The sequence below is a fragment of the Dendrobates tinctorius genome, unplaced genomic scaffold, assembly GCF_039654945.1.
Source record: "Dendrobates tinctorius isolate UK_male_01 unplaced genomic scaffold, ASM3965494v1 ptg000022l, whole genome shotgun sequence".
Taxonomy (NCBI): Eukaryota; Metazoa; Chordata; class Amphibia; order Anura; family Dendrobatidae; genus Dendrobates; species Dendrobates tinctorius.
In genome coordinates this window covers 92,392,301-92,419,471 of record NW_027361690.1, presented here as the reverse complement: position 1 = coordinate 92,419,471, position 27,171 = coordinate 92,392,301, and the positions used below count along the sequence as shown (strand labels likewise).

Genomic DNA, 27,171 nt, shown 5'->3' with positions numbered 1-27,171 from the left:
TCCCATGCCACGTCCTCTTCCCAACACCGAAGGTCCCCCACATCCCTTTGTAATGGTTGGGGATGAGGCATTCCAGATGTGCCAAAACCTGCTCAAGCCCTTCTTCAGCCGGGGCTTGAACCACACCAAAAGAATTTTTAATTACAGGCTGACCAGGGCCAGAAGAACTGTTGAGTGTGCCTTTGGTATACTTGTCTCCAGATGGCGCGTTCTCAGCACAGCCATTAATCTGAAACTGGAAACAGTGGATGAGGTGGTGAAGGCCTGTGTGGTTCTACACAATTTTGTTATGGTTAGAGCGCACACGAACTTTGAACTTGATGATGCCGCGCCTAACCCCTTGCCTGAATTTACTCAGCACCCTCTCAGGTCATCCGTTGAAGTTGGCCAAATGAGGGAGCAATTTGCGGCCTACTTCAACTCAGATGTGGGACGGGTGGAATGTCAAGATCAAATGGTGTAACAAAGTTTTATTTTGTGTGTATGTTAATAAAAAACCTGTGTTGATACCTGTACCGAGTGCACTCTGTCTTTTTACACTTCAATACAATAATCAACTGGCCAGGTGTACCAGTGAATTCGTGATGCTGTGTTTTGTGCATGATGAATTTACTAGTACTACTGACCAGGTGACTATACATACACACAAGTTGAATGATCTTTATCATCTCTACACTTTGAGTTCAATTTGCTGCGACGGTGGAGATAATACAGATAATTTTTGTGTCACCTGGCATGATGTTCACAATAGTGATTTGGGACTGCAGTTGCATCCCTCACTATTTATGACACCTAACGCTGTGACTATATTATTTGCAGTATCATCACTGTGGCTTCAGTTTGAACGCAGACAGGAGACATAATAAAGTTTATACAACTAATACAATACCCAGGCCTGGTGTCATGCTGAAGTGAGGACGCCAAAAGTAACGCATCCTGACTTCAGAAGGTTATCACACATGGGCAGGAGAATACACATAAGAGGTAAACTGCAGCATCGCTACAGTCTGATAGAAATATATGCAGACTGAAGCGACGCTGCAGGTTAAAACTCATGTGTATTCACCTGGCCAGGTGTGATAGTTATGAAACAAGGGCAGGGTATTGCACATATGGCGTGTATTTTCCCCGTCATCTCCTCAGTTTCTCAACACACACTGAATAGAGGATGTGGTTAATTACAAGGTATATCTAGAATCACCTTGCCTTGTATCACAAAAAGTTAAATGATGATGGTAAAAACACACCATAGTCAATTAACTTTTGATGATACCTGGCAAGGTAACAATAGATACACCTTGCACTCAACAACATCCTCTATTCAGTCTGTGTAATATTAGCTGACTCAAGAGACTGGTGGGGAAAATACAAGTCATATAGATTTGTGTTTTTGACTACACATATCTCCATGACTGACACAATAAACATGTGTCAGTAATGGAGCTATGTGGTGGCAAAAACGCTAAGTGTACGGCGCAGTGTGTGTATGGCGCAGTGTGTGTAGGCGGCGAAAGACACATTAATGAAACAGTATTTTGTGAAAGCAGAATTGCACATTTATTTAAAAAAAAAAAAATATTTTGAAGGACGTTTGGGATACTTTGGGGTTGTGGAGAGACGAAGAACAGCTGGAAGTTGACAAAGGGGTTCTAGGTGAAGGGGCGACTAAAGTAGTGGGGGAAGGGAGCTCAGGGATGGAAACGGAGGCAGGTTGAGAAACATTAGAAGGAGAGGGCGGACTGACAAAGTCTTTTGTTTCTTGTTCTTCTTTGGGGCAGGAATCACCTGCCTGGACCGACTACCACCGTGTGACCGCCTTACATTGCTTGACCGTGTCCGTGATGATCAAAAGAGGGAATGTGGGTCACCCCTCTGCTGCTCGGTGGTGGTGCTCCTTGAAGGAGAATATGTGGTGTCGGTGCTCCTAGAAGGAGAAGTGTTCTCGATGCTTCTTGTTGGAGAAGTGGTGGCGGTGCTCCTAGTAGGAGAAGTTGTGGCGGTGCTCCTAGTAGGAGAAGTTGTGGCGGTGCTCCTAGGAGGCGAAGTGGTGGTGGTGCTCCTATGATGGGGAGAGGTGGCGGTGCTCCTATGAGGCGAAGTGGTGGCGGTGCTCCTGGAATGATAAGGAGTGGTGGCGGTGCTCCCATGCTGATGCTGAGTGGTGGCGGTGCTCCTAGACGGAGATGTTGTGTCGGTGCTCCGACCAGGAGAATAGGTGGTGGTGGCCCAAGCTGGTTGTGCGATGGCGGTGCGCCAAGATGGTGGAACGGTGGCGGTAGTGGTGCTCCAGACAGGAGCAGCGCTTGCCATGCTGGTGGCGGGGGTGGAGTGTCCAGCAGCACTCGGCATTGGTGTGGTGTATTGTTGGGCAGCTTGGCTAGGAATGCAGGTGGCCATGCAGTGGTATGCAGCAAAAGTCGGTACTGTGGTGAAGCGAGTCAGTGGTGGCACAGGTGGGAATGACACCACTGAGTGCTGCACGTACTGATTCTGCTGCATAGCCTGTAAGAAAGCAGTGTTGCAGGCCTATAACACATTCAGCTGTTGCTCAGGACTAAGGTGTTCCGCCATGCCCTGTTCGATTTTACTAAAGAAATGGTGCGCTGGTCTGTCGAGGTTGGAGTCCAGCCGGTCAAGGCGCTGGTCGACAGAGTGGAAGCGGTGTTCCATGTGGGTATAACCGCGTTCCATGAGTGAAAAACCGCTTTCCACTCTGTCTGACAGCGACTTGAGGCTGGCATGAAAGGCCTCGCTCAAGTGCATGAACTCGGGCAAGACAGGCCTGTCCGAGGCCCTCTGCCGCTGGCGGGTAGTGCCCGCATAACCAGTGGCAGAGACCTGGGACAGGGGAACACCTGATGGACCAGCTTCCTGGTCACCAGCTGTCCGTGTTGCTGACCCGCAAGTTGCTTCCTGGCTGTCGGATGGCTGGGACGGGTCCGAGGTCGATCGATGAAGGACCGCTCCAGGGACAGGTTGCAGGGTGCTGCTCCAGGTGCTGTGGAAAGTAAAGTAAAACATTACTATCATGCATTTACTAGAAGCATCAGCTGTGAAATAGAAAAGCACAGGTTATTAAAAAAAAAATATATAAAAAAAATACATAATACTTACGCTCTAGTGGCAAGGACCGGTCTCAGGAAAGCCAACTCGCGATGATAGCAGTACTTTGTTCTGGTCCTTGCCGCTGACCCACTGCGAAACTGTCCCTCAGCACGAACATCAGTGTTGAAGCGGTCCTTCATTGAGCGCTAATGTGTGCGGACTTTGTTCACTGTTGGAAAAACAAAGAAAAAACATTATACAATGCACTGATGGCAACATCTGTATCATCACACACACCTGAGTGAACGTGGCAAACATTCAATGCGGCATCACAATAGAATTCAATACACAATGCAGTCACTGTTGATCCTGATGACACTGGTGTTTACTGCAACCAACAGCATCAAGAGTGAAAGCAGGAACAATACAGCAGTACAATACACAATGCATTCACTTTTGATCCTGATGACACTGGTGTGCTCACTGCAAGAATATATCTTGCAAGAAATACACCAGTATCAACAGCATCAAGAGTGAAAGCATGATCAATACAAAATGCATTCACTGTTGATCCTGATGACACTGGTGTGTTTACTGCAAGAATATATCTTGCAAGAAATACACCAGTATCAACAGCATCAAGAGTGAAAGCATGATCAATACAGCATTACAATACACAATGAATTCACTGTTGATCCTGATGACAACGGTGTGTTTACTGCAAGAATATATCTTGCAAGAAACACACCAGTATCAACAGCATCGAGTTAAAGCATGATCAATACAGCATTACAATATACAATGCAGTCACTGTTGTTCCTGAGGACACTGTTATGTTCCCTGATAGAATATATCTATCAGGAAACACAACAGTATCCTAAGGAACAAGAGTCAATGCGGCATCAACAGCAGGGAAATACTTACTAAACGCCTTTTTTGAAGCTGCAGAGGCACTGTCCCATCCCTCCATCAACGCTGCGGTCACATCATTCCAGAGCTGCCGGATCACCACAATGTCTTTGTACTGCTTGTCACGGCTGTCCCACAATGGGACACGTTCCTGGACAAGGCGTATCAGGTGCTCGTTGTCGAGACAGATGTCTTCATCCCGTTGTGGAACCTAGAAAAAAATTATAATCTTGGAAATTGATGAGAATCACATAAAAAAAAGGAAACAGAAAAGAAGAAAGATATAGAAGATGAAAAACAGGACAGAAAAAAAAAGGAATAGAAAACTTTTTTTTTTTTTAAAAAGGGACCTTCAAAGACTTGATACTTACATTGCGTCTCTTCGCCGTGACTTGGCTAGGCTGCTCCCGCTGTTCCGCCTCACTTGCCGGTTCCGATGCTGAGGTCTGTAAAAGAACACAAATTATTACCCATTTGTAGAGGCAGCTATACTTACACAAAGGCAGCAAAATCCTCACCTCCCGGTCAGCTTGGGCCAGTTCTTCTTGGGATGGCGAATATTCGGATCCAAAAGACATGCTGGAATAAAAAAAAAAATGAAAAAACATTAGTACATAATATATTTTAAAGGACAGGAACACATATATAGATTTTATAATACTCACATTTTAGCTGCTGAAGCTGTAATCCAAACTTGAATCTTGTCTCTTGCTGGGTGGGTGTATTCTCTCTTGCAGGGCTTCTTATCTCTTGCAGACTGTCTGTAGAGTGTGGTCTGGCACTACAGACCCCTTCTTTTATGTACACTCCTCCAAAACAATGTTGCTTGTTAGGGGGTGGATTAAACAAGTGTCTAGACATTGTTTACTCTGAAATCGCGCACGCTCACAACGCGCTGACGTGCACACTTCACAGCGCACGTCAGCGACCCCATAGACTCTAATGCAATTTTTTTGCGCATTGCGTGCGCACACGCGATTTTTTAACGATGTTGGGCGGAACAAAAAATGCAACATGTAGCGTCCAGCGCGTCTGGTCACACACCTGGAAAATGCTGAGGCATGCGTGCAATCGCTAGACACTGCGCCCGCCATTTTAAATATAGGGGACAATTGTGCGTGCGACCAATAGCGCACGATGCGCTGCGCGATAAAACGCTAGTGTGAAACCAGCCTAAGCCAGTTATGAATACACCTAACAGTTCCCTTGTCCTTTCCATACTTAGTCATTTTTTCAATAAGGATTGCGTGAGATACTTTGTCAAATGCTTTGCTGAAGTCAAGATATACTATATCTACAGCATTTCCCTGATCCACCCAGTCAGTGATTCCTTCATAGAAGGAAATTAAGTTAGTTTGACATGACTTATTAGTTACAAACCCATGCTGACTCTGGTTAATCACTTCATTCTTATCCAGTGATACATGTTGCTTAATAATTAGTTCAAAGATCTTTCCTGGTATAGTAGTCAGGCTCACTCCCATTAGTGATGAGCGAGTATACTCGTTGCTCGGGTTTTCCCGAGCATACTCAGGTGGTCTCCAAGTATTTGGAATAGAATCATAGAATCATAGAATCGTAGAGTTGGAAGGGACCTCCTGGGTCATCTGGTCCAACCCCCTGCTAAAAGCAGGATTCGCTAAATCATCCCAGTCAGATGTCTGTCCAGCCTCTGTTTGAAGACTTCCATTGAAGGAGAACTCACCACTTCTCGTGGCAGCCTGTTCCACTCATTGATCACTCTAACTGTCAAAAAGTTTTTTCTAATATCTAATCTGTGTCTCCTCCCATTCAGTTTCATCCCATTGCTTCTAGTCTTTCCTTGTGCAAATGAGAATAAAGTTGATCCTTCTGCAATGTGACAGCCCTTTAGATATTTGTAGACAGCTATTAAGTCTCCTCTCAGTCTTCTCTTTTGCAAACTAAACATTCCCAAATCCTGCAACCTTTCCTCATAAGACAGGGTTTGCAGACCGGTCACCATTCTGGTCGCTCTTTTCTGAACTTGCTCCAGTTTGTTGATGTCTTTTTTAAAATGTGGTGCCCAAAACTGGACACAATATTCCAGATGAGGTCTGACCAAAGAGGAGTAGAGGGAAATAATGACTTCACGTGATCTAGACTGTATGCTTCTGTTAATACATCCTAGAATTGCATTTGCCTTTTTTGCTGCTGCATCACACTGTTGACTCATATTCAGTCTGTGATCTATTAGTATACCCAAGTCTTTTTCACATGTGCTGTCACTTAGCCCTATTCCTCCCATTCTATATATGCTTTTTCCATTTTTATTGCCCAGATGTAGTACTTTGCATTTCTCCCTGTTAAAAACCATTCTGTTTGTTGCTGCCCACTTCTCCAGTTTATTTAAATCTTTTTGAATCCTCTCTCTCTCTTCTCTAGTATTAGCTATCCCTCCTAGCTTTGTGTCATCAGCAAATTTAATCAGTTTACCCTCAATGCCTTCATCTAAATCGTTGATAAAGATGTTGAGCAATACAGGGCCCAGGACAGAGCCCTGTGGTACCCCACTTGAGACATTCTTCCAACTGGATGTGCAGCCATTTACGACCACTCTTTGGGTCCGATCACTAAGCCAGTTATGAATCCACCTAACAGTTGCCTTGTCCATTCCATACTTAATCATTTTTTCAATAAGGATTGTATGAGAGACTTTGTCAAATGCTTTGCTGAAGTCAAGATATACTATATCTACAGCATTTCCTTGATCCACCCAATCAGTGATACCGTCATAGAAGGAAATTAAGTTAGTCTGACATGAGTTAGTTCTCGGAGACTTAGTTTCTGTCGCCGCAGCTGCATGATTTGCGGCTACTTGACAGCCTGAATACATGTGGGGACTGCCTGTTTGTTGGGGAATTCCCTCATGTGTGCAGGCTGTCAAGTAGCCGCAAATCATGCAGCTGCTGTGACAGAAACTAAATCTCCGGGCACTTCTAAACACTCGGAGATCACCCGAGCATGCTCGGAAAAACCTGAGTAACGAGTATACTCGCTCATCACTAACTCTCATTTAAAGGGGTATTCCCTTCTCCAAGATCCTATCCCAATATTTAGTAGATGCAATCATAATAATATTAGCATATACCTCCAATTAGAAATGTAGTATAGTTTTTTGATTCTCTACGTCACTTACCCCATGTGCAGGACATTGCAGTAGCTTAGATAGCCATGGTTAAAACCACTAACTTTCACTATATGAGTGATTGTAACCATAGTTATCTAAGCTACTGCAATGTCCTGCACAATATGTAAGTGACAGATAATCAGAAGAACTATACTATATTTCTAATTGAAGTTATTTGGTAAAATTATTATTACTACACCTACTACATATTGGTATAGAGTCTTGGCGATGGAAATAGCCTTTTAACTACTTTTCAATATAATTATAGGAAGATTTGCATTTCTATAGTCATAAAGTTGCATACAGATGGATCACACATTTGATGACACTGTTTAAATGTGCACTCAAAATGTGACGTAAACTAACCCTAACAAATGGCTAAATAGAAGATTTGATTTACAAAGTTGTCATAAGAAAGAAACTAAATTTTCGTTCTGGGTGAGGAAGCTCTTTAATTTGCACGAAGATACAATAAAGCTGAATAATAAACCTCGTCTGTACCCTGTATCAGATGTGTTCTGTCAGCCTGGTTTTACTTTTGCAATACACTCAGATGTATGACAGACAAAGCCCTACAGTAAGCAGAAGATAATCCGGTTTTCGTGTACAGTAAGGACCATAGGTGATTTGTTTAATCCCTATTAATATTTTCATTGATGAGCAAGCAGATCTGTATGCTTAAGTTACAAAAAGTAACTGGACCCTGTGCTGTCTGTTACTACAAGACGCCTGGACTGTAAGTAAACGAGCAGCAGAATATTAGGGCCGGCAGACTTACAGATGTTTTTGGTTTGCAGCTGATCAGGGGCAGGCTGATCCCATAGCTCTGACTGAGGAGGTCACGGTGAGTCAGGTTCTCAGGATTACACATGATGCGTGTGCTCAAGGTCAGCTTGTGCTGTAAGACAGATGAACACATGGGGCAGAATAAGAAAATGTGGAATTTTAATACAAGTTCTCAGTTGTCAAAAATTTTCTTCTCGACCTGTGCACATACATTTATGTACCGTATGTCGCAAAACAAATAATGTAAAATATAGGTTTCCTTACAAATTTTGGGGTGTTAAAAATGTTGAATGCAGAGGTAATTGAATACAGACTCCACCACCGTTTGAGTCTGTTTTGATAAAGCTTGAAAAGGTATGTTCCCACGACCTATTTTCTTTCCATATTTTTGGAGTGTGTATTACAAAGGCATGAAACCTCATTCACACGCTGCAGAAAAAAAACCCCAGCATAAAATATTCAAGGGTTCCATAATAACAGGTTTGCATCACAGAACTGGAAAATGTGGTGAGGATTAAGAACTAGTGTAGCTCAAAACGGATCAATAGTAGCACTAACATGTCTTTTTAATTTTGCTTTTTCATGTTTGAATCTACAAATAAATGCAATGTTTTAATGAAACTTGCGATTGCTGGATTTTCCACATTTTTTCAAGGTTCACTTGCTCAGGAAACCAACCTGAAGCCTCCGTGCACTGCACCGTCATCGCAGGCATTTCCCAACCCGGTGAGCTGATGATTGGTTCTTTGCATTTTTCTACCCTCAAATGTCGGGCCAATATTCATAAAGGGACCAAATCTGAGCCTGGAAAGTATAGGCCAATAAGCTTAACCTCAACTGAGGGCAAAATCTGGTTGCTTTCTAAAAGATGCTATCCTGAAGAACATCAATAAGAATAAGCTCATGACTGAACATTCACATGGGTTTATGATGGATCGGTCCTTCAACCGTTTAGTGACGGAGCCAATTTGGTACTTAATGACCAGGCCAATTTTTACAATTCTGACCACTGTCACTTTAAGAGGTTATAGCTCTGGAGCGCTTCAACGGATCCCGCTGATTATGAGATTATTTTTTTCGTGACATATTGTACTTCATGTTAGTGGTAACATTTCTTCAATATAACTTGTGTTTATTTATGGGGAAAAAAACGAAATTTGGCAAAAATTTTGAAAATTTTGCAATTTTCAAACTTTTAATTTTTGTGCCCTTAAATCAGAGAGCCATATCGCACAAAATAGTTAATAAATAACATTTCCCAAATATCTACTTTACATCAGCACAATTTTGGAAAAAAAATTTTAGGACGTTATAAGGGTTAAAAGTTGAACAGTGATTTCTCATTTTTCCAACAAAATTTACACAACCATTTGTTTAGGGACCACCTCACATTTGACGAGAGTTTGGGGGGTCAATATGACAGAAAATACCACAAAGTGACACCATTCTAAAAACTGCACCCCTCAATGTGCTCAAAACCAAATTCAAGAAGTTTATTTACTCTTCAGGTGCTTCACGAGAATTAAAGCAATGTGGAAGGAAAAAAAATGAACATTTTCCTTTTTTTCAGAAAAAAATTAATTTGGAAACAAACTTTTTTATTTTCACAAGGGTATCCGGAGAAAGTGGACCATAAACTTTGTTGTGCAATTTCTCCTGAGTACGCCGATACCCAGTATGTGGGGGAAAGACACTGTTTGAGCGTACGGTAAAGCTCAGAAGGGAGGGAGCACAGTTTGACTTTTTGAACGCAGAAATGGCTGGAATCAATGGCGGGGCATGTCACGTTAGGAGACCCCCTGATGTACCTAAACAGTGGAAACACCCTCAATTCTAACTCCAACCCTAATACACCCCTAATTCCAACACTCCCTTAACCCTGAACCATGTGTCTCCATCCTGCCAGGGCAGACACAGGGGGCAAGACGAAGACGGGCAGGATTGGTGACAGACTGGGGGCAGGATGGAGATGGGGCATGATTGGAGACACAGGGGCAGGATTGGAGTTACAGGGGGCACGATTGAAGATACTGGGGCATGATTGGAGGCACAGGAGGCATGATTGGAGGCACAGGAGGCATGATTGGAAGCACAGGGGACATGATTGGAGATCCAGGGGGCAGAATTGGAGACACTGGGGGCATGATTGCAGATACTGGGGGCATGATTGGAGGCACAGTTGGCAATATTAGAGGAACAGGGGGCCGGATTGGAGACACTGGGGGCAGGAATGCAGACACAGTGGGCATGATTGGAGACACAGGGCAGAATGGAGATAAGGGGCATGATTGGAGACACGGGGCAGAATGGAGAAATGGGGCATGATTGGAGACACGGGGCAGGATGAAAGACATGGGGGCATGATTGGAGACACTGGAGGCAGGATTGGAGACAGATGGGGCAGGGTTGGAGACAGATCGTGCAGGATCATGGGGCAGGATGGATACGATGGAGACAGATGGGGCAAGATGGATACTCATGAGGGCAGGATGAGAGAACATATGACTGAAGCCAGGAATGAGAAACACGGGGGCCAGGATGGGGGATATTATTACCAATAGGGGCCAATTAAGGGATATTATTACTGCAGTGATGTATTTATTTTATTTTTTGAGTATAATGTTTAAATGGGGGGGGGGGGGGGGAAGTCCTGATACTGTGTAGATTTATACTATGTTGCTTTTTTTTTCTTTATGTGGTGTAATGTAGATGTTGGGAAAAAAATAAGTAATGTGTTCTGCAACCGGAGCTCTAGATAACTGTGTTATTTCCTGCAGAGACGAGTCCTGGCTGGAAGAAATGATGGGGTCTGTGCTGGATGAAAGATGAAAAGCAAAGATGAAGGACATCACTGGTGAGTCAGTGTGTTACCTATACACTGACACTATACACTGTATACTATATACAGAGCTCCTGTGTATAATGTCATTGATCACTGTATTACCTGTACACAGACACTGCATACTAAGTACAGATCTCCTGTGTATAATGGCACTTATGGTGATAATATTGTGTTTTTTATTACTGATCAGTAATGCAGTATTCATTCACTATGTGGTGGTAATATGTGGTCTGGACATGGTGTAGCGGTATTTGTTCCTTGTATGTGATATTATTGGTCATTTTAAAATTTGAAAAATAAATTAAAATATACCTAAATTGTATTGCACATTTTAACAAATATTTAATAGGTTGCAGTAACGTAGAGCTCGGCCAAAAGTGTCTACTGTGTTATGGTGGCAGCTTAAAAAATATTTTGGCCAAAACAAAAGCTGACGGCTATATGTGTGATCTGGTGATGGGAACTGTTAATATGTGATTGGAGAGAAGTGGCGTTTTTCCAAGAGAGAGTGGTGGGACTGTGGACAGTTTGAGGGGTGGAGCCTGGGCGGAGTCTCAAGAGGACCCCGAAAATTTTGCCAGTATGAGGCCCCGAAATTCCTAGTGGCAGCCCTGTCCCTACGTCATGTAACAAGACTCGTTAAAGTGTCGACATTGACTTTTAGGATTGCTACTTCCAATAGGCGGCGCTAGAGTTCTAGTCCTCTTCCTCTCTGAAGAGACAATTTGCATAATTAGCAAAACTGAGGTAAAAGCTATGCAGATATGTCTGCTTCTGTTCCATTGCAGAAATCCATGCACACGCTGCAAAAACAATACCGTTCACATGTAAGGAATTGTTTTTTTACGCTGCAATAGTATTTTCTACATGTGAATGTATCTATAAGTCTTATAAATCACCCCCAGACACTTACATACAATATACACAGCATGCCCACCACAAAGCCACATGTAACTTTCTTGCTGACTGACAGAGCCTCCAGCTAGACACATCTTTGTGCCAAGCTGACTTTGATTCTTCTATCAGAGTTATGTGAAGTAAAGTGATTTCCTGAAAAAACACAGTTAAGTCTGTTTATTAGTATTCTATCTGACTTACCTTCACCCTCAGTAATCGTTCATTTAATATGTTGCCCTTGTTCTGTACTGTCATACTTTGGTTGAAGCAGAGTAACTTCTTTGCATTCCCGGGTACACCATTCCAGGGTCACATGCCACCACAGTACCTAATAGTTTCACTCTTGCTTACTATGTCAATATATTTTATTTTGTAATTCAATAGCACTCAAAAATACATGTGAGGCAATACAAATGTGCAATGGTTCTGCCATGCAAACAATTTTTGATAAGAAAATTAAATATGTTGTAAAAAATGTTTTCACGTTTGCCCCCAACTCCAAAATAGTTTCCATAGCAAAAAAAAAAAAATTACTTTGCTGCTTGGATCAAGTCACATTGTCACAAGGATGACACACTGATGACACATGGATGGCACACTGATGACACATGGATGGCACACTGATGACACATGGATGGCACACTGATGACACATGGATGACACACTGATGACACATGGATGACACACTGATGACACATGGATGGCACACTGATGACACATGGATGGCACACTGATGATACAAGGATGACACAAGGTAGGAACATGGATGGCACACTGATGACACATGGATGGCACACTGATGACACATGGATGACACAAGGTAGGAACATGGATGGCACACTGATGACACATGGATGGCACACTGATGACACATGGATGGCACACTGATGACACATGGATGACACAAGGTAGGAACATGGATGGCACACTGATGACACATGGATGGCACACTGATGACACAAGGATGACACAAGGTAGGAACATGGATGGCACACTGATGACATATGGATGGCACACTGATGACACATGGTAGGAACATGGATGGCACACTGATGACACAAGGATGGCACACTGATGACACAAGGTAGGAACATGGATGGCACACTGACACATGGATGGCACACTGATGACACATGGATGGCACACTGATGACACAAGGATGACACAAGGTAGGAACATGGATGGCACACTGATGACACATGGATGGCACACTGATGACACAAGGTATACACATGGATGGCACACTGATGACACAAGGATGACACAAGGTAGGAACATGGATGACACACTGATGACACATGGATGGCACACTGATGACACAAGGATGACACAAGGTATACACATGGATGGCACACTGATGACACATGCATGGCACACTGATGACACAAGGATGACACAAGGTAGGAACATGGATGGCACACTGATGACACATGGATGGCACACTGATGACACAAGGATGACACAAGGTAGGAACATGGATGGCACACTGATGACACATGGATGGCACACTCATGACACATGGATGGCACAAGGTAGGAACATGGATGGCACACTGATGACAAGGTAGGAACATGGATGGCACACTGATGACACATGGATGGCACACTGATGACACATGGATGACACAAGGTAGGAACATGGATGGCACAATGATGACACATGGATGGCACACTGATGACACAAGGATGACACAAGGTATACACATGGATGGCACACTGATGACACACTGATGACACATGGATGGCACACTGATGACACATGGATGGCACACTGATGACACATGGATGGCACAAGGTAGGAACATGGATGGCACACTGATGACACATGGATGGCACACTGATGACACATGGATGGCACACTGATGACACATGGATGGCACAAGGTAGGAACATGGATGGCACACTGATGACACAAGGTAGGAACATGGATGGCACACTGATGACACAAGGATGGCATACTGATGACAGGAATGGCACGCCGATGGCATATGGACGGCACACTGATGATACAAGGATGACACAAAGTAGGCACATGGATGGCACACTGATGAAACAAGGATGACACAAAGTAAGCACATGGATGGCACATTGATGATACAAGGATGACACAAGATAGGAACATGGATGGCACACTGATGACTCACTGATCCAAAATCTGATGTCAACAGTATTGTTTGTTCTTGTAACAGTTTTATACAGACGTGTGAAGAAGGCCTTAAACACATTTCATGTCACAGTTCTGAGGATTTATTTTCTTTTTTATTGCTTTTAACCTATATCTGGTATCTTGGTGGTATCTGCACAGACTGATCTTTGGTCTTCATTAGGAATTTCTTCAAGAATCAGCAAAGTTGGCACACACAATGCATATACCTATACCTTTTTAATTACATAGTGCCATCGTATTCCACAGCGCTTTACAGACATCTTCATCACTGTCCCCATTGGGGCTCACAATCTAAATTCACTATCAGTATGTCTTTGGAATGTGGGAGGAAACCGGAGTGCCCGGAGGAAACCCACGCAAACACGGGGAGAACATACAAACTCCTTGCAGATGTTGTCCTTGGTGGGATTTGAGCCCAGGACCTCAATGCTGCAAGGCAAGAAATCCAAAAGGTGTAACTTTAACCCAAAGCAAAAATAATGTTATCCTGGAGTTTCAGGGGAAAAAAAAAAATTACATACAGAAGTACTTTACGGACCCAAAGAGGCATACGAGTGCCATCTTTGGCATCATTGTGACAAGGATGCATAATAAAGATATGTGTCTGAAGCCTAATTCATACTTTTCAACAGGCAAAATTAGGTGCAGTCCCACAAGCATCCCCAGAACTGCCATGAATTAATATTTTTTTTTTGAGGGGGTAGAGGTTTGCCTAAACAACCCCACCTCTTTTGTGCTCAGATTCTCAGGATTCTACCAGAAAAATAAAAACTATAGTCAAGTTTGCTAATATATTACCATAATGCACTGATAACCATTATCATATATAGGAGTGAGAGTATTTTTGAATATCACTGACATGGCTATTAGTGGTGAGCGAGTATACTCGTTGCTCAGGTTTTCCCGAGCTTGCTCAGGTGTCCTCCGAGTATTTTGGCGTGCTCGGAGATTTAGTTTTCGTCGTCTCAGCTGCATGATTTGCGACTGCTAGACAGCTTGAATACATGTGTGGAATGCCTGTTTGTTAGGGAATCTCCACATGTATTCAGCCTGTCTACAAGTCACAAATGATGCAGATAAGATGACGAAAACTCAATCTCTGAGTACACCAAAATACTCAGAGATCACCTGAGCATGCTCGGGAAAACGAGCAACGAGTATACTCACTCATCACTAATGGCTATCAAGGCTGCGATTTCCAGAATTCCGTGACTTTTCCATCTTGGTGTTACAATAGTAATGTTGAGGAATGTAGAAGCAAATATGATTTCTTGGTAATCTACCAAGTGTATTAATAAAAACTGAGATATTTCAGAAGTCAAAGGGGTCTATACATTTAAGCCAAAGGACTGTCTGCCAGCGTAGCAGATATAGCACCGCTGAGCACAAGGTGCCTAGATCACAAATTATTTACCAGACTAACCAGTCAGTAAAATGCTCTGTGCCTTGTGGGGATTCGCTCTGGTAGGCAATAGCAGGAAAGCAGTAAAGAAGCACACGCAGGTTTTCAGTGCAAGCTCAGTGTTTTATTCACACTGGCTGCAGAAAAGAAACAAACAGTCTTACATCAGACAAAGCAGAGGTCCAGCTTCTTTAAACAAAGTAGGTTAGGGCCCGGACGTGTCAGTCCATTCAGACCTGATGTTGCCATAAAATATGCCTCAGCTTTTCCCAACCCAAAACACACTCTGAGGATTTCTAGCTGTATATTTATGGTGTCCTAAGTCCTTCAGCTCTGCAATCCGGGCGTTACCCCCAAAAAACAGAATAGCAGAGAAGGTCCAGGACAGGGCTTGGCCCCCTTCTTCCCTGCTGTCACCAGTGGGAGAGGCTCTTGATAGAAGGAATATACCTCCCATCAAGCACCATACCCCTCAATGCGCCACATACTCCCCCTTTGTCAACCCGTAGGGGATGGACAAACGCCATACAGTGTACTCTGGATAGTGCATCTGCATTCCCCTGCAGCTTGCCTGCCGAATGTTCCACTGTAAATTATGCACGGACAGGAACCACATGGTGATCTGAGCATTCCCCTCCCTGGCTTGACTCATCCACGTAAGAGGAATGATCGGTCACCACGCAAAATGTCCTCCCCAGCAAATAATAGATTTGAGTGCCCACTTACTGGCGAGGCACTATACTGTAACTGGTTTCGGCTAGGGTGAGCTTTCGGCTCAGGTAACCCACGGGGTGCTCTTCCCCTTTAATTTCTTGAGACAAAGTCCTACTTACGAGGTATCTTTCTGTACGATAAACTCCCTTTGAAGTCAGGGGTAACCTGGACAGGTGTCCTAAACAACAATGACTTCAATGTCACAAAAGCCTCCTCGGTCTGAGCATCTCAGCGGGTCATTGCGGACTTCCTCCCTTTCAGGCAGTCAATCAATGGAGACGACAGTGTGGTAAAATTGTGAATAAATCTCCTGTAATGCCAAAGTAACCCCAGAAAAACTCTCACCTGCCTCATCGTGTGAGGGTGGGGCCAGTTCTGTGTCGTTTTTATTTTGTTCACCTGCAGTTTGTGGATTCCCTGTCCAATGATATAACCTAGGTACTGAGCTTCCTCTACCCATATGGCACATTTCTTTGGGCTGGCAGTCAGCCCCAGGTTGTCGGAGGGTGGGTGTACACTACCGCCTTCGGTAGGTGACTTGCCCAGTCAGCGGTATAGACCATGATATGAAGGTATGCTGAGGCATACCAATGATGGAGACAGAGGATGATATCCATTACCCGCTGGAATGTTGCCGGAGTGTCATGCAAGCTAAAAGGTAATACCTTATATTGATACAGCCCTTCGCATGTGATAAAGGACGGTTTATCCTTGGTGACCTACATCAAGTGTGCTTGACAGTACCTGTTTGTGAAGTCTAGGACTTTAGAAATTCTGGGCTTGCCCCAATCGCTCTATCAACTCGTCCACCCGAGGCATGGAGTAGGCGTCAAATTTTGGTATTCCCTTGAGTTTTCGAAAGTCATTACAGAACCGTAAAGTTCCATGCGGCTTAGGTATTAGTATTATCCAGCTAACCACTCTATCTGGGACTCCTCAAAGACCCCTAGTCGCAGCATCGATTTCACCTCTTCCTCGATGGCTTGTTGCCGAGCCACATGCACCGGATACGGCTTTTGATGGACTGTGGCTCATTGAGAATGTCATGCTAGATTAACGAGGTACGCTCAAGAAGTGCGGAGAAGACATCCATATTCTGCCAAACAAATTTCCCGGCCTCCTGAACCTGTTTAATGGACAAAGTGTTAGCTATTCTTAAGGCCCCTTTACATTTAGCGATGCACCAGTGATCCCGACCAGCGATATGACGCGATCAGGATCGCTGGTGCATCGCTAAATGATCGCTAGTGAGCTGCCACACAGGAAGATCTCACAGCGATGCAGCAGCGATACAGCGGACGATACTTACCTTTCAGACGCCGCGATCGTGACGTCCTCCGTCCGCGTCCACACGTCGCTCGTCGGTGCCAGCAGGAAGCGCCCGACGACAAATGGAGCAGCGCGATCAGCGATGGACAGCGAGGGAGCCGGTCGGAGGTAAGTATCACACATAGCGATATCGCTGCTGCGTCACCAAATCGGTGATGCTTTAGCGATATTGATAGCGATATCGCTATGTGTAAAACCCCCTTTACTCTCCCTGAAACATCAAGAGGTGACTGAGCATTTTCCGAAGTAAACGCAGATAGCAGGCTGTCCCCACAAAGACCTTCCTTATCAGTCCATTGCTTTAGTAAAATTGACATGGCTGGCATGCCTTGTAGTTTGCCGTCCCACCTTTCTCTAGTACCTCGCCTTCATAAGCTCACAGACAAGAGACAGAACTGTCTCCATCCTTTCTTATATTTTTGCGATGTGTTCAATCACACCCTTATGCGGGGTGGGTCTTTGCTCCCATGCTTCCTTGGCCATGTCGAGCAACCACCGGGGATGTCTGCCATGCAACAGTTCGAAGGGAGAAAACCCCGTAGATGCCTGGGTCTCCTTTCGCACATTGAAAATAAACAGGGCAGCAGAAAATGCCAGTCTTTCCTGCCCTTGGATACAGCTTATTTGAGCAAGTTCTTTAATGTTTTGTTAAACTTTTCTACCAGGTCGTTTGTTTGGTGATGATAAACATACATATACAAGTGTTTAACATTTAGCAACTGGCAGAGTTCCTTCATAAAGTTAAAAATAAAGGGAGTGCATTGGTCTGTCAAAGTTTCCGTAGCTTTACCCACCAGAGAGAATATGCCCATTAGTTCTTTGGCTATGAGTTTAGCCGACATATGGTACAGAGTAACTGTCTGCGGACACAATAATCAAGGACTACCAGAATATGCTGGTGACCTCTGATGAACTTAATTACTGGCCTTACCATATCCATGGCTATTCTTTCGAACGGTACATCTATAATCGGTAGAGGTACAAAAGGACTCTGGAAATTTAGCTGGGGGTCCGGTCACCTGACACACTGGACAGAACTCACAATACCTTGGTCTTGGCTAACTTCAAAGCAAGGTAGCCCCATACATAACGTTGACCATCTGGGGCACATTACTAAAGGACGCCTGTCCAAACCAGAGCTGGAGTGGGTGTGGTAAGGCCCTCCAGAATTTATCAGTCCCTATGCTGTCCAAAATGGCAATGGCAGACCGTACCTCGAGCTGCAATCACTTTAGTATCAGACACAGCAAGTCATAACACTGGGACTTCACCGGTATGGAATAGTTAAACTCCCACTGATGCATCGGATGGGCCCAAACAACACATTTCTGCCAAGTCGTGCCAAGATCTCACCTTGACGATTGTGTAGTCCATCATTTGCTCAGCCGGTAGGTCACAATAGGTCTTCTGATGTCAGAAACGAACTTCTGCCCATTGATCCCAGGGTTGACCTCCCCATTTTAGCCACTTTCTCAAACATTTACGGTAGGTCTCAACGTCATCTGATGATTCCATTTTGGAGAATTGCTGCACGGACTGTTTTTCTGGACATCATGGACCGCCTGCGGAGTTCCTACTGTCTTTAGTGCCGTCAGGTACTGTACCAGCAGCTGGGTGGTTTCCTGTTATTTTTGGTTAAATATTTGTTGCTGCCGGGTGGCTTCCATGAGCGCTTTCACCACTGCCTCCATCCCTGCGAATTCCCTGTCTGGGTTTACCGCAATCCCTTTACCCAGGATATACACAGACAGCTGGCCAGCACAAACATCCGGTTTTAGCGCTTGCCTAACTCCGTGTGCCCGCTTGAAGCCACCAATTGTGGGGATTCGGTCTGGTAGGTAATGGCAGGAAAGCAGTAAAGAAGGTTTTCAGTTCAAGCTCAGCGTTTTATTCACACTGGCAGCAGAAAAATAACAAACAATCTTACATCAGACAAAGTAAAGCCCAGCTTGTTTGCTTGACCTCCTTCCCTGCTGTTCACTGGTGCAAGAAGCACTGGATGGAAGGAGTATACCTCCCATCCCGCACCATGCCCCTCACTGCATCAGTATCAGTGGCCAGAATACTGGAATAAGTCTTATTATTACTATGATGATATTGCAATTATTGTGAAAATTCTTATGATAAAAGATACATGATAAATGATACATTATGATAAAAACTGCTTATGATAAAAGCTACAGAAATGCCACCTTTAGCGATAGATATATAATATTACATTATGTTACATGGTTTTCCTAACAGAATAAACATGAATATAAAAGCTTTATCAGTCCTTATTCGGTCATAAGAGATTTTTCTATTGTACGTAAAAACATGGACTGTTTTCGATCATTTTAACCAGTCTGTCACTTGTTACTGCCAGTGTTTCAGAGTTTTTTTCACACATGAAAACATAAAAAAAATGCAAATTTTGATCCATGACACAGACAAAAAATGAACCAGTCTCCGTCACTTTTTTTGAGGCCACGCGGTCTACAGAACCACAGATGTGCAAACAGCTCAATAGACAATCATGGGATAAGTTCAAGCAGTGAAAATCACAGATGGAATACATACATGATTCACGGACGTCTGTATGAGGCCTTATAAGTGAATAAGATCTTGCAAAACGTGTTTAGAAAGGAGAAATAAAGCTGCGGCCAAATACTCTGCGACTGTCACGCACGTCGCAGCTGTGGCCTACTCAATCACGGCATTTCACCATCAAGATCTAAGCTTTATTATGCCAACCGAGGTTTACCTTGTTTGAAGGGTAGAAGGTGGCAAATTATAGGTGGCAATTTCCCAGCTGGAACCCTAACTAGTTAATAATAACACTGCGCCCGCCTGCATGCCAGGCATGAGGAACAGCTGGTAAAGCAGCACTCTCACTCCATTAAGAAATGAGGTGCGCGTGCCCGGTCACAGGATATGTATTTTTAAGCAGGTGTTGGAGAGTCGCTGCCGCAAGCAATTTTCTGCCGGAGGGAGGTGCAGGTGGCAGCAATGGGTCAATTAAATAAGGTTCCATTATTCTACAGAATAGCCACAATATACAGTGAAGGAAATTATTATTTGATCACGTGCTGATTTTGTAAATTTGTCCACTGACAAAGACATGAACAGTGTATAATTTTAAGGGTAGGCTAATTTTAACACTGAGAGACAGAATATCAAAAATAATATGCAGAAAATCACATTGTATAAATTACAGCTCTGGCAAAATATAAGAGACCACTGCACAGTTTTATAAAAATCCTGCTGTGGTGTTCATAATCCTCTTGCAATAGGACAAGCTGGATGGCAAAACAAGTGCTAGTAATATCCCAAAAGTAACAGAAATGAAAAAATAACTTTTAACCATGCCAAAGGAGTTGAAAAGAAAAGTCTTGAGTGAGGAAAAGAAGGGCTCAATTCTGGCTTTACTAGCAGAGGGATACAGTGAGCATCATGTTGCCTCCATCCTTAAAATTTCCAAGATGGCAGTCCATTACAACAAGGTCAAGCAGCAAACATTGGGGACAACAAAGCTACAGGCCGTCAGAGGGCGTAAACGACTCTCCACTGACGGGGATGACCGTCATCTTATTCGAATGTCACTCAGCAACCGCAGGATGACATCAAGTGACCTACAAAAAGAATGGCAAATGGCAGCTGGGCTGAAGTGCATGGCAATAACAGTTCGTATCAGGGTCCTAGAGGTAGGGCTCAAGTCATGTAAAGCTAGAAAAAATCCTTTCATAAATGAGAAGGAAAGGAGAGCCAGGCTGAAGTTTGCTAAAGACCATAAGGATTGGACCATATAGGACTGGAGTAAGGTAATCTTCTCTGATGAGTCTAATTTTCAGCTTTGCCCAACACCTGGTCAACTAATGGTTAGACGGAGACCTGGAGAGGCGTACAAGCCACAGTGTCTTGCACCCACTGAAATTTGTTGGAGGATCGGTGATGATGTGGAGATGCTTCAGCAAGGCTGCAAACGGTGCAAACACGTTTCCTGCAGCGGTGCTCCAGGTGCGCCGAACGTCTGTGGAGAAAATCCAATCTACATGAAGATTTCATCCATTTTAAGTTTATGCTTAGAACATACAACACTGCCCTTCACCTCTCCAAACAAGCCTATTTCAACACCCTCATCACCTCACTGTCCAGTAACCCGAAACGTCTCTTTGACACTTTTCATTCTCTACTCAATCCAAGAGTACAGGCCCCAACCACGGAGCTCCAAGCTGACGATCTGGCCAATTATTTCAAAGAAAAAATTGACCAGATTCGATAGGAAAATATCTCTCAATCACCTCATACCATGCACTGCACTGTCCTCCCTCCCCCACTGCATCTAGCTCACGCTCTGATTTTGAACCAGTCACAGAAGAAGAAGTAAGCAGGCTCCTTGCATCTTCTCGCCCAACCACTTGCACCAGTGACCCATTTCCGTCACATCTCCTCCAGTCCCTTTCCCCTGCTGTGACCCCTCACCTAACTAAAATATTTAACCTCTCTCTCTCTTCTGGTATTTTGCCCTCCTCATTTAAGCATGCCATCATACATCCACTACTTAAAAAACCATCCCTCGACCAAAACTGTGCCGCTAACTATAGACCTGTCTCTAATCTTCCCTTCATCTCTAAACTCCTGGAACGCCTGGTCCACTCCAGTCTTATCCGCTATCTCTCAGAAAACTCTGTCTGTTCTCGACCCTCTCCAATCCGGTTTCTGCTCTTTACACTCCACTGAAACTGCCCTCACTAAAGTCTCTAATGATCTGCTAACAGCCAAATCAAATGGTCATTACTCCATGCTAATTCTCTTGGATCTCTCTGCAGCATTCGACACTGTGGATCATCAGCTCCTCCTCACTATGCTCCGTTCCATTGGCCTCAAGGACACCGTTCTCTCATGGTTCTACTCCTATCTCTCCGACCGCTCCTTTACTGTATCTTTTGCCGGTTCCTCCTCCTCTCACCTTCCCCTTACTGTTGGGGTCCCTCAAGGATCGGTTCTAGGCCCCCTCCTCTTCTCCTTGTACACTGCCCCTATTGGTCAAACAATCAGTAGATTTGGTTTCCAGTACCATCTCTATGCTGATGACACCCAATTATACGCTTCTTCTTCTGACATCACGCCAGCCTTTCTAGAAAACACCGGCGATTGTCTAAACGCTGTGTCTAATATCATGTCCTCACTATATCTGAAACTGAACCTGTCAAAGACTGAACTCCTGGTGTTTCCTCCCTCTACTAATGTACCTATACCCGACATTGCCATTTCTGTGTGTGGTTCCACTATTACTCCCCAGCAACAGGCCCGCTGTCTTGGGGTCATACTTGATTCCGAGCTTTCCTTTGCCCCCCACATTCGATCACTGGCTCGCTCTTGTCATCTGCACCTCAAAAACATTTATAGAATTCAACCTTTTCTTACTTTTGACTCTGCAAAAACTCTTACTGTTTCTCTTATTCATTCTTGTCTCGACTATTGTAACTCTCTTCTAATCGGTCTCCCTCTTACCAAACTCTCCCCTCTCCAATCTGTCTTGAATGCTGCAGCCAGGATCATATTCCTCACCAATCGTTACACCGATGCCTCTACCTTGTGCCAGTCATTACACTGGCTACCCATCCACTCCAGAATTCAGTATAAACTTATTACCCTCACCCACAAAGCCCTCCATAGCTCAGCAGCACCTTACATCTCCTCCCTTGTTTCAGTATACCACCCTACCCGCGCCCTCCGTTCTGCTGATGACCTGAGGTTAGCATCCTCAATAGTCAGAACCTCCCACTCCTGTCTCCAAGACTTTACACGTGCCGTGCCAATTCTTTGGAATGCACTTCTAAGGTCAATACGATTAGTCCCCAATCCCCACAATTTTAAGCGTGCCCTGAAAACGCATTTAATCAGACTGGCCTATCGCCTCAACACATTAACCTAATCTATCCCTGTGTGGCACAGCCAAAAGTTTTACCATAACCAGATTTCCCGCATCATGTTCCCACATGCTTTATGCATCCATTAGCCCTCTGTGTTTGTACTGTTACACACTTAACATTATGGCTGGTCCATACAATCAGGGCAACTGTTACCACCCACCTTTCGTGTCTACCTCTTTCCTCATAGACTGTAAGCTTGCGAGCAGGGCTCTCTTTCCTCTTGGTATTTGTTATAATCTACTGTATGTGATTATTGCTATGCTGTAATGTCTATTGTCTGTACAAATCCCCTCTGAAATGTAAAGTGCTGCGGAATATGTCGGCGCTATAAAAATAAAATTTATTATTATTATTATTATAAGGCTGGAATTGGGCAGGTTAATCTTTGCAAAGGACGTATGAATCAAACCGCATACAAGGTTATCCTGGAAAAACAGTTGATTCCTTCTGCTCAGGGAATGTTCCCCAACTCTGAGGACTGGTTTTTCCAGCAAGACAATGCACCATGCCACACAGCTAGGTCAATCAATGTGTGGATGAAGGACCACCACATCAAATCCCTGTCATGGCCAGCCCAATCTCCAGACCTGAACCCCACTGAAAATCTCTGGAAAGTAATCAAGAGGAAGATGGATAGTCACAAGCCATCAAACAAAGAAGAACTCCTTAAATTTTTGTACCAGGCGTGGCATAATGTCACCCAAAAGCAGTGTGAAAGACAGGTGGAAAGCATGCCAAGACACACGAAAGATGCGATTAACAAATCATGGTTATTCCACAAAATATTGATTTCTGAACTCTTCCTGAGTTAAAACATTAGTATTGTTGTTTCTAAATGATTATGAACTGGTTTTCTTAGCATTATTTGAGGTCTGCAAGCACTGCATTTTTTTGTTATTTTGATCATTTCTTATTTTCTGAAAATAAATACAAAATTTAGTGCTTGGAAATTCGGAGACATGTTGTCAGTAGTTTATAGAAAAAAAAGCAGTTTACATTACAAAAATATACCTATAAAGAGAAAAATCAGACAAACTGAAAATTTTTCAGTGGTCTCTTAATTTTTGCTAGAGCTGTATACAAATGCATTTGCATTTTGCAGTGAGAAATAAGTATTTAATCCCCAACCAACCATTAACAGTTCTGACTCCTACAGACCAGTTAGATGCTCCTAATCAACTCGTTACCTGCATTAAAGACCTCTGTCTTATATAGTCACCTTTTTAAAAGACTCCTGTTCAGACTCAATTAGTCAGTCAGACTCTAACCTCTACAACATGGGCAAGACCAAAGAGCTTTATAAGGATGTCAGGGACAAGATCATTGACTTGCACAAAGCTGGAATGGGCTACAAAACCATAAGAAAGACGATGGGTGATAAGGAAACAACTGTTGGTGCAACAGTAAGATAATGGAAGAAATGCAAAATGACTGTCAATTCACATCGATCTGGGGCACCATGCAAAATCTCACCTCGTGGGGTATCCTTGACCATGAGGAAGGTGAGATATCAGCCTAAAACTACACGGGGAGGGGACGTGTTAATGATCTCAAGGCAGCTGGAACCACAATCACCGAGAAAACCATTGGTAACACATTACGCCGTAAAGGTTTAAAATCCTGCAGTGTCCGCAAGGTTACTCTGCTTAAGAAGGCACATGTGCAGGCCTGTCTGAAGTTTGCCAATGAACACCTGGATGTTTCTTTGAGTGATTGGGAGAAGGTGCTGTGGTCATATGAGACGACAAAAATTGAGCTCTTTGGCAGTAACTCAACTTGCCGTATTTGGATTAAAAGAAATACCTATGACCTAAAGATCACTGTCCCCTCTGTCAAGCATGGATGTGGAAACATTATGTTTTGGGGGTGATTCTCTGCTATGGGCACAGGACTACTTCATCGCATCAATGGGAGAATGGATGGAGCAATGTTCCATAAAATCCTGAGTGACAACCTTCTTCCCTCCACCAGGACATTAAAAATGGGTCATGGCTGGGTCTTCCATCAAGACAATGACCCAAAACGTGCAGCCAAGGCAACAAAGGAGTGGAGTGGTGTGGCCTAGCCAGTCTCCAGACCTTAATCCCATAGAAAACTTATGGAGGGAGATGAAGCTCTGAGTTGCCAAGCGACAGCCTCAAAATCTTAATGATTTATAAGTTATCTTTACAAAGAGGAGTGGACCAAGATTCCTCCCGACATGTGCACAAACCTCATCATCAACTACAAAAATGTCTGACTGCTGTGCTTGCCAACAAGGGTTTTGCCACCAAGTATTAAGTCTTGTTTGCCAGAGGGATAAAATACTTATTTCTCACTGGAAAATGCAAATAAATTTATATAATTTATACAATGTGATTTTCTGGATTTTATTTTTGATATTCTATCTCTCAATGTTAAAATTAACCTACCCTTAAAATTATAGACTGTTCATGTCTTTGTCAGTGGGCAAACTTACAAAATCAGCAAGGGATCAAATACTTATTTCCCACACTGTATGTCGTGTACAGGGATATGTTTCTATCCATAAGGGACTATCCTGGGTAATTCTATCATAGAAGTATCAGATGAAAAATGATAATTTCCAATTATACAAGTAAGGGAATATTAATTAGAACTGCAGCTACATTTACTGACAATAGCAAAATTAGGAATGTACGTTTCTTCTACTTACGAGCAGTTACCGTATGTGATTCTATGCCAAGATCTGCTGCATGTGTGCTCAATAAATCCCCGATATACTGTACAACTGACATATAGGCCATAATATTATCATGGAAAACCACCCCATTAATATATAGTAAAACAAGTACACATATGTATAGTGTTACCAAAGGGGGTATATTCTGAATTTCCCCATGGTGGGACGATTAAAGGATTATCTGATCATAAAATATATATATATATATATATATATATATATATATATATACATACACACACACACGCACACACACATACATACATACATAAGGGACCATCAAAAAAAATTAATGGGATACATAGGAGAAGAAAATTAGCGAAAAAAGAGGTCCAATACAAAATTTCAAATTTTATTGACAATAATTTTATTCAAGTATATCAGGATTATAGAAAAAAGGTGAAATGAGAGTCAATGATGATCACAACAGGTACATGGGCAAAAACAATAGGGCACACAAGGGTACATGGACATGGGAATGTGCATAGTTTTATAAATGTACAATACCAAATTTAAATATTCCACATACACCCATAATTAGAAAAATAACCAGTCACAGTGTCCCAATGGAAGCCGGATAGCACTGCCACAGGAGGAGGACCAGCCACCACTCGTGGTATGTACTAAATCCAGATTTAACTACAAACAGTATCACAGCATAATATTACCTTCAGGCTGGTATGTAGTATAAGTCCACCCAGGTGTACCCTCCCCAACGCATGTTTCGGCTAGATGGCCTTCATCAAGGGGTATAAAGAAAGTGAAAGACAGGAAGTATTTAAAAGAGAAGCCCACCAATGGAATTGTAGCAACTCCACACATGATAGAGCAAGCCAATAGAATCACATGTTTTAACTTCCTCCCATAAAATGGCCACTGTCGTCATGGAGATGTCAAAATACAACACGTTCCCAAAAACTATTGGTATCAGATATAATACCTATATATCCCAACTGACATACTGTATAGGGCAGCATGGTGGCTCAGTGGTTAGCACTGTTAACTTGCAGTGCTGGGGTCCTGGGTTCAAATCTGCAAGGAGTTTGTATGCTCTCCCCATGTTTGTGTAGGATTCCCCCGGGTTCTCCGGTTTCCTCCCACACTCCAAAGCCAAACTGATAGGGAATGTAGATTGTGAGCCCCAATGGGACAGTGATGAGGATTGTCAGGAAGATATGAATTATTTTCCATTGTTCTGGGGACACAACCAGAGCTGGCCTGCTGCCCCTTCCACCATTGGTTTCTGTGGGACCAAGTCCTGCACGCAGCCCCTCTCGCTATCTGTGAATTCCACCCCCCTCCCTTCAAACTAATGGT

General features: G+C 43.5%; 1 protein-coding gene across 8 annotated transcripts in view; it reads right to left on the bottom strand.

The window, feature by feature from the left end:
- IQCH (IQ motif containing H) overlaps positions 1 to 27,171 on the bottom strand; it is a 119,418-nt gene that overhangs the window by 82,644 nt on the left and 9,603 nt on the right. For 7 of the 8 annotated variants that reach the window (XM_073568909.1, XM_073568907.1, XM_073568910.1 and 4 more), the window contains one exon: positions 7,881 to 8,000. The exons of the other annotated variant lie outside the window; for it this stretch is intronic. In XM_073568909.1, the coding sequence (XP_073425010.1) occupies positions 7,881 to 8,000 (120 nt within the window). The remainder of the gene's footprint in view (positions 1 to 7,880; positions 8,001 to 27,171) is intronic. 8 annotated transcript variants of the gene reach the window in all.